This window comes from Carassius auratus, chromosome 3 (assembly GCF_003368295.1).
Source record: "Carassius auratus strain Wakin chromosome 3, ASM336829v1, whole genome shotgun sequence".
NCBI classification, from domain to species: domain Eukaryota; kingdom Metazoa; phylum Chordata; class Actinopteri; order Cypriniformes; family Cyprinidae; genus Carassius; species Carassius auratus.
Window position 1 is genome coordinate 23,536,846 of NC_039245.1, and position 9,419 is coordinate 23,546,264.

Consider the following 9,419-nt stretch of genomic DNA (forward strand, 5'->3'; position numbering starts at 1 on the left):
GAGAGTTGGCAACACTGCTTATGGCTGCTTAGATGAAGCTTACTGAACAAAGGCTTGAGTTTGGTTCTGTTCCTTCCAGTCGTATGCATTTTGAAGATATGGATTACAGTGGGTGAATAAAATTAATCCTTTTGTAATTATGTTGCATTTTTGCTGTATTTATCAGTCACATGATGTCTGAGAAAATGGCTTTTGTGTCCCATGGCAAACACAATATATATATATATATATATATATATATATATATATATATATATATATATATATATATATATATATATTTTTTTTTTTTTACAAAGAACAAGTTATTGACTTCTAGCAGAACATTTAACTATCAGATATTGATTCAGACATCTTTCAAACTGAGTAGTTAAACATGCTACACTGGTTAGAAAATATTTGTGCAAGTTGCCACTCTTTGACTTTAAATGTGAGCTGAACATGACCATGTAGATGATGATTAAAGCATTGTTATATGTTTTCGTTGGCACATTGATTATGTTGGTCAAGAAAATATAATCTTTGACATTTAGTTACTGGCACTACTAGGCAGTTAAATCTTAGCTAGTACATAGTTAATCAGTCATATATCACATTGATTTTTGCAAATGACTGATTTCATATAAAACATATCCTGATTTAACTGCTGTAATTATTAAATGTTATCAAATAGAATTATAAATAGGCATCTGCCATTTTATACAAATGCACATTTAAAAACCAAAATGCACCAAAAATTTGGATATGTTTATTTATTTACGTAGTGATTAATATTTTAGTTAAAGAAAACATCTGAAGGCAACTGTTACTTTACATTGCCTCCAACTGTAGTGAAGTGAAGTGAAGTGAAGTGAGTGAAGTGACATTCAGCCAAGAATGTTGACCCATACTCAGAATTTGTGCTCTGCATTTAACCCATCCGAAATGCACACACACAGAGCAGTGAACACACACACACACACTGTGAACACACACCCGGAGCAGTGGGCAGCCATTTATGCTGCGGCGCCCGGGGAGCAGTTGGGGGTTCGATGCCTTGCTCAAGGGCACCTAAGTCGTGGTATTGAAGGTGGAGAGAGAGCTGATCATGCACTCCCCCCACCCCTGTAAGTTCTGTCATCAGTTTTACCAATAACATCTGCATGATTTTAAAGTGACATTTACATATTTAGCAAGCTTTTATACTTGAAAGCAAAAGCACTATAGTTATTGATCTAAAAATAATAAGCATTCAATGCATTTCCAGTGGAAATCTAAATAAATGCAATATACAAGCAAAAAAAAAAAAAAAGTCACAGACATTCTATAGCAAGCATATAACTTTAAGACCGTTTGACTGCACACAGTTTGTGGGGGGCCGGGTTCAGAGTGAAGCCCACGACTGGTGAGAGATCCAGCTCATCTTCAGACACTCCTGGAGGAGGAGTGAAGCAGAAATGCTGAAGGAGGGAGGTGAAGAACAAGAAGAGCTCCATTCTGGCCAAACCCTCTCCAACACAAACCCTGCGGCCTGAGAACAACAAGCAAAGGATTTTAAAATAAAGCATTTGCGATGGCACAATATAAGTAGTGAATTTGAAGTTCACTGCACCTGCAGAGAAGGGCATGAAGGCATCTCTTTTGACAAATTGGCCTTGCTCATTTAGGAAATGATTTGGGTTGAAGCTGTCAGGAGTTTCCCACTCATTTTCATCTCTCAGTACAGATGCCAGTAGCGGCCACACACTGGTACCCTGCACAAAACACAGAAGATAAATGATAAATGGTGAAAACACGTAATCAACAACACTGCATTTTCTAACTGGAGCCAGACCTTCTTGATGAGGTATCCATTCAGGTGAACATCACAGGTGGTCTGATGAGGGGGATTAATGGGTATTACGCTTGCAAATCTCTGGGTTTCATGGATCACAGCATCTATATAAGGTAAGTTTTTCCTGTCTTCTGCCATTGGCTGACGTCCACCGATCACTCGGTCAATCTCATCTTGAACCCTGGCTACGTTAAATTAACAAGAAAGAATGAGAGTTCATAACATCATTACTGAAAGCTTGACTGTGGTTGATACTTTGCATGGCATATAATTTGATTTGCAGACATGCATAACTCAAATTGTTATAAAATAATGCAATACTCCTGGTTTTAGATGCAGCCATACCTTGTATTTCAGTGTATCTGGCCATGAGCAGAAGACTCCAGCGTAGTGTTGTGGCCGTAGTGTCAGTACCAGCACCAAATAAGTTGTTTATTGTACAATGTAAATTCATTGAATTGTACAAAGTCTCTGTTTTCCCAGATTCCTGTAGAAATCATGACAGTGAAAGACAAGGAAATGAGATGTCAGAATGTAATAGCAAATTGATTTAATTAAAAACTATGAGCAGTACCTCCTCTTTTTGCTGTCGTATCAGGAAACAGTCAGCGATTCCTCTGGGGTCCAGAGGGTTCAGTGTCTTTTTCAGACCTTTTATTATTTCTTCGCTTTGTTTGAATGCTTCTTTGACATTGTTCACAATACGTTTCTGATTGGCCACAAAAGGACGAATCCAAGGAAACATGTTGTAGAGCTGCAAATAAGTAAAACTGCATAATGTACCATTGAGCAATGTATATATACACTACAAAATAATGCATTAGAAATATCTGGGCACCTGAACTGAAGTAGATCCAGTCATTCTCATGTTTTCGTAAATTCGTTGGACCATGTGATGTAACTTGGTGTTGCTATACTCAAATCTGGTGTTGAATATGAGGGCAGCGATGACATTTGAAACAGCCATGGCAGCTGGCAGAGTTGTTTCAAATGGTTTTCCTGCACATGGATGAAGAAGATGTTAACACTCAAATCTGTTTCAGTCACAGCATCATCTCGTATTTTTACTTTGCAGTCTTACCTTCAAACTTCTCAAATTCCTCTTTTAAATATTTTGTTTCTTCAGTGATAATCTCTTCACTTCTTCTCTTGCCCATTCCAAAGTCTCGCAGGTTAGAAAGAGCAAATCGTCTCATTTCCCTCCAGTTTTCACCATTGGAAAACACGATCCCTACAAAAGAATCGTTTAACCATTACTTCAAAGTGCTGAATTAATTTGACATTTACATCTACAGAAAAACAACTTATCATCTGAAGTTGTGAAATCCTTCTTACCATATCCCTGGTTGAAATCATGAAATATGGGTGTAACATCTCTGTCTCCAAACTCCTCTGAAAGGTTCACTAGTGCCTGTTTGACAGCCTTGTATCCTGACAATATTACCACTTTTTTGGGGCCAAAGTGCACTGTGTAAACTGACCCATATTGTTTTGATAGCTGTAAGACAAAAAAAAAAAAAAAAATGGAGCTATTGTCTGTCCGGTGGGTTTATAGCAGAAAGAATTGTTAGAACACAGGATTCAGAGAGCTTGTCCCAGCTTACCTTCTAACACAGTACTCTTAAAAAAATATACCGACCCCGCTATTGTTGGGTTAATAACTTAGTACTCAGAAGCTAGATTGTTAAAAGTCTTTATTGAATGAACTAGGGCTGTGCGATGTAGACAAAAAAAAAAAAAAAAAGCTCAATTTTGTGATTTCAGTTTTAATCACGATTTTGACACACAGAGATGCTTTATAAATGCATTCAGGGTGAATTTGAAACATATTTCCAAAAGAAAACCAATTAGATCTTTATCAAAAACTTACATCTTTAGAACAGACATACGTCAAAATAATCACTATAGTTAAGGTGTAACAAAATGTATAGACTTATGGCAAAAAATATATATAAATAAATAAATCCTGTGTCCAGGTACTTTTTTTTTTTCTTTTATGCCATGCATTGTTCATAGTGCTCTCTCTATGCTCATGTGCTAGATATTAATTATGTTCGCACGTTTTTATTTCTAGCCTTTTACTGCATGCAGTGTTAATGCTCTGATTCGTTAACATGGGCTCGGAAAAAGGCGCATCACAGACAGTGTGTGAACCTAGAGTTAGGCATATGACCAGTCTGTTCTGTTCCCGCACTAGTCGCGGTGCATTCTGATTGCATCGGATAGCATACTGTGGGAGGTCAGGGCCGGAAAATCGTCCTATAAAACGATTTAGAAAACATGCACTCTAAAATCGTGATTTTATTACGATTTCAATTAATCGCACAGCCCTAGAATGGACTTGAAATGAACATAAAATAAATCGGGCTGGGTCCGCTCAGCAAAACGGGAAAACCAGATCCAGGCAGCGCTCCCTGAGTGGGTAGACAGTAAGTGGAGCAAGCAGTCAGGAGGGAACATGTTGAGAGCAATTTATGCATTATTGAATTTGTTGTTCTGTAGCATATGCAGCAAAAATATCTGAGATAAATTGGTGGTTTATTCTTAAACCAATCAGTGAGCTCGAATAGTGGAAGCATAACAGTTTTATTGGTGCGTTCAAGTCATCTCGTATAGATTGTATTTTACGAGTTGAATGCAGATGAACACCACCACAATATCGTAAATACAAGTGGGGAGTTCGGGATTTTCTTTTAGCCCCGATCTGTACGACTTGGGGGCATGTCAGTGATTAACATGGCGGAATATACAATACTTAAAGGTATTTAGCTGTGATATTGTGAGGCTTTTCTATTTACAGCGCAGCAAGTTAATCAACGATGCATAATATGATGGCATTATAATATAACAATGCAACTTGTAACAATAAAGTTGGCAGTGGCAACCGAACATTGCTGTATTTTGTTATTAATTAAAAGAAAGTACTCCGCCATCTTGCTCCAACGAAAGTGAATTGAACGCATATGCCGTCGTAAGCACGACTTCCCAACTCGTGCGTACGAACTTCCCAGGAGGACTTAACCACCATATATTTATTTAATTATATATATATGAAATGATGTTATTATGCTATGACTTTGACATCTTTAAATATTAGTAATAGTAATTGGCGGCCCACATACCACACGGACCACAGGTTGAAAAACCACTGATCTATGATATAATAAGGAATGCTTTATTGCTTTAATAAAATGGTACTAATTTAAGTAAAAGGTGGAAAACTATAGGTGAAATTATCAAAAATAAATTCAGCTGTCTGAATTAATTATGAATTAATTGTCTGAATTAAAAAACTCACCTCGCAAAGACTCATATAGGTTTTCTTGAGGTTGAGCGTGTGCAGGTTCCCCAAAAGTGGCAGTGGTTTGGGTCCCGGAGGATCATTTTTACCCTCATCCCGAGAGCTGTAGCTGATAGAGAACAGGTAAATAACCAAACACAACAGTAGGGCACCTAAAACTGTACCTGTACCAGGGCCCTGCGAGAGTAATGTTTCAATAAAAGTCATAGTCAGAGAGATCTACCATACACCTGCACAGAGTAATCATTCATTAAGGTCTGATGTGGGTTATAGTCCTGTTCTTATTTACTTTGTATAGGAGGGGCCATGAAAAGTAACCTTTGCACAGAAGCAAGGCATTTGGAATCAGATCCAAATCACATAATATGTACGATAATTAAACATCTTGGCTAACCATGATCATAATTTTAAATGTTGCCGCTTTCAACTATTTTTTAGACTAATTTTTTTATCACTGAATCCAGATAGAGAGATGTTTTATATACCTAATATGTCATTCTAGTGTAGGATCCATTGGTAACACTTTATAATAACATTAAGGTATTTATAAGTGATGAATATTAACTAATCATTTACACAACATGACTATACATTCATAAATGATTAAAGGGGGGGTGAAATGCTATTTCATGCATACTGATTTTTTTACACTGTTAAAGAGTTGGATTCCCATGCTAAACATGGACAAAGTTTCAAAAATTAAGGTTTGTCACAAGTTTCGGAAAGTTTTTTTCGAGTATGGCTCTGTGTGACGTTAGATGGAGCGGAATTTCCTTATATGGGTCCTAAGTGCGCGCTCTTCTGCCGGAAGAGCGCGCGCTCCAGTATAGCAGAGCACTGAGAGGCTGAGCACAGCCTGATCAGAGCGAGAGCGTCGTGAAAAGTCACAAAAGAAGTGTGTTTTTGGTTGCCAGGGCAAGACAACCCTGCACAGATTACCAAAAGAGAAACAGCATTAAGGGACATGTGGATGGAGTTTATTTTTACATAGCATCAACGGAGTTGTGGAAGCGTTTTTGTTTGTTCCCTGCATTTCGGATTGCACATCGTTTATTTCTTAAGGATAATGCAGTCCCAACGGAAAAGGGTCACGATTGTGTGTTGGAACCACATACGGTGAGTAAAACTGCTTCAAATATCTCTGTGTTGTTAACTTAGCTATCAGCGTGTAAGCACATCAAGTAAACAACATGCGATTTTGTTTACTTGAAAAGACGACATAAAGTGGAACTTAGTCATTTTCCAAAACCGCTAAGCAAATATATACAGTTTCAGTACATACCACATAGCATACCGCCTTTGCTGATGCTGCTCTTGTTAAATTTCAGCCTCTGGATCTGTGTCACAGCTTCCACATGCTCTCAACTCAAAAGCTTACTGGCGCTTGTGATTCTTTAGGTCCGCCCACACGTGACGCCTCTAGACGCTCGTGTTTTTCTGGGAAAAATCGGTACAGACTATCTTTCTCTTAGAAATATAATAAAAATAAAGACTTTTTGGAGTTATGAAGGATGCAGTACTACTCTATAGGTACTCAAGATTAACAGGATATGGAGTGAAAACGAGCATTTTAAGTAATATTCTAACGATTAACAAATCTGTTACAAGTTATCTTAAAATATAGCATATCATGAAATACTCAAACATTTCCAAATCATTATTAAGTTACTAGTTAATATATTACTAATCACTTATAAGCCATTGAAACGTCAAAACTGCACCATTATCTCACAGCGTTAAAAATACTCCATGTATCAGAGATGACATCTGTCTAAACCCTCACCAGTCAGCCCTACATTTCAGTACACACTATAAAGTATTTAAAACCTGTTGTGTAAACGCATGAATAAATTATATACAAAGCTTTCTGTATCCCTTATTCTAAAGTGTAATCTACTCATCAGTTGTAAATGTGTAATATATCATTTGTAGATCTTTCACCCCAGTTTGTACACACACACAACCTGTAACTGGCAGGTTTGTAAAACATTTACAAATGATGAGTAGTATACATTAATGATGCGCAGGTCAGGTTTTTTTCCAACCCGCAGGTCCCACTTTTATGAAATGATTTGGCCGGCCCCAGCCCGCCCCGCAAAATAAAGTAACATTTTACTACATTGTTACATTGTTACATATAAGTTACATTGCTACATAGGCCTTCATATTGTAAACTTATCAAAGAACCTAATAAAATATGAAAATAGATATTCCAAATACAGGTTATAGGGAGTTGCATACAACATATATGTTTTTTTTTTTGTTGTTGTTGTTTTTTTTATGAAATGCAATAAACCGCCCTGCAAATATAGTGATAATTTCTTCAACTGCCACAAATCAACCCGCGCATCACTAGTATAGATTAGGGGATGCAAAAACCTTTGTAAATGACTTATTCTTGCATTTACACAACATGTTTTGAATAATAATAATAATAATTCCTTACATTTATATAGCGCTTTTCTAGGCACTCAAAGCGCTTTACATAGACATGGGGTATCTCCTCATCCACCACCAGTGTGCAGCATCCACCTGGATGATGCGACGGCAGCCATATTGTGCCAGAACGCCCACCACACACCAGCTTACTGGAGGAGAGGAGACAGAGTGATGAAGCCAATCAGTGGATATGGGTATTGTTAGGAGGCCATGTTGGTCAGAGGCTAATGCCGAGGTCACACCTCTACTCTTTTCGAAAGACATCCTGGGATTTTTAATGACCACAGAGAGTCAGGACCTCGGTGTAACGTCTCATTCGAAGGACGAATACTTTTAATACTTTGTAGTGTGTACTGCAGTGTATAGGTTTTTAGATAAATGGTTACAATCAATTTATTTTAGCTACGTTTAAATAAACAAATTTAGTTGACTAACATAAAAAAAAAAAAATAGTTTGCAACCAAATACACTGAAATGAGCTCTGGGGCTGAAGCCGAAACTGGAGGGAGCTCTGGGGCTGGAGCCGAAACTGGAGTGAGCTCTGGGGTTGGAGCCGAAACTGGAGCGAGGTCAGGGGCTGGAGCCGACACTGGAGTGAGGTCAGAGGCTGGAGCAGACACTGGAACGAGCTCAGGGGTTGGAGCATACACTGGAGTGTGCTCAGGGGCTGGAGCAGACACTGGAGCGAGCTCAGGGGATGAAGCCGACACTGGTGTGAGGTCAGAGGCTGAAGCAGACACTGGAACGAGCTCAGGAGCTGGAGCAGACACTGAAGTGTGCTCAGGGGCTGCCCTTACGAAAATTAACTATGGTTTTACTACAAATGAAACCAAAAAACCATGGTTACTATAGTTAAACCATGGTAACCACAAATTAACCATGGTTTTGCTATATTAACCATAGTTTAACCATGGTATATTTAGTAAATCTGTGGTTAGACAAATGGGAGTCAATATGCCAAAAAACCATGGGTTACTACAGTTTTACTATAATAAAACCATGGTTATTTTTCGTAAGGGTGGAGCCAACATTGGAGTGAGCTCTGGGCTGGAGCAGACACTGAAGTGTGCTCAGGGACTGGAGCCGACACTGGAGCGAGCTCTGGGCTGGAGCCGACACTGGAGCGAGGTCAGGGGCTGGAGCATACACTGGAGCAAGCTAAGGGGCTGGAGCAGACACTGGAGCAAGCTCAGGGGCTTGAGCCAACACTGGAGCGAGCTCTGGGCTGGAGCAGACAGTGGAGCGTGCTCTGGGGCTGGAGCCGGCATTGGAGCGAGCTCTGGGGCTGGAGCTGACACTGGAGTGAGCTCAGGGGAAGCCAGCGGACCTGGCTTCAGAGCGGCCGGAGGGCTTGTCTTCAGATTGGCCAGCAGGTTTGAAATGAGGAAACGAGGGGCAAAACACACCCTTAAATACACAGTAACAAAAAGGGACAGAACTGGGATGAAATGAACTAAACAGGGAACACCTGGAACAAATGAAACATAATGACAGGAATGGTAAAAACCAAATAAGTCTATAATAATAAAACTGGAGCACGTGTGGTGGGTGTCCCATGGCAAACACAATATATATTGTGTTTGCCATGGGACACAAAAGCCATTTTCTCAGACATCATGTGACTGATAAATACAGCAAAAATGCAACATAATTACAAAAGGATTAATTTTATTCACCCACTGTAATCCATATCTTCAAAATGCATACGACTGGAAGGAACAGAACCAAACTCAAGCCTTTGTTCAGTAATCTTCATCTAAGCGGCCATAAGCAGTGTTGCCAACTCTCTCAAGATAACATTACTAAGCAACAAAAAAAGCCCAAAACAAGTACAATATTATTTGATCATTTATTATAATCAAATGA

At 38.9% G+C, this 9,419-nt stretch overlaps 1 protein-coding gene across 1 annotated transcript; it reads right to left on the reverse strand.

Moving 5' to 3' along the window:
* Window positions 1–1,104: 1,104 nt before the first annotated feature.
* Window positions 1,105–5,384, reverse strand: LOC113051596 (cytochrome P450 2K6-like). The gene is made up of 9 exons (XM_026215492.1): window positions 5,112–5,384; window positions 3,149–3,311; window positions 2,895–3,044; window positions 2,652–2,812; window positions 2,388–2,567; window positions 2,159–2,300; window positions 1,814–1,998; window positions 1,592–1,733; window positions 1,105–1,510 (listed from the first exon to the last, which is right to left on the reverse strand). The coding sequence occupies exons 1-9, from the start codon at window positions 5,319–5,321 to the stop codon at window positions 1,323–1,325; spliced, it is 1,521 nt and encodes a 506-aa protein (XP_026071277.1). The 5' UTR covers window positions 5,322–5,384; the 3' UTR covers window positions 1,105–1,322.
* Between the last annotated feature and the right edge of the window lie 4,035 nt (window positions 5,385–9,419).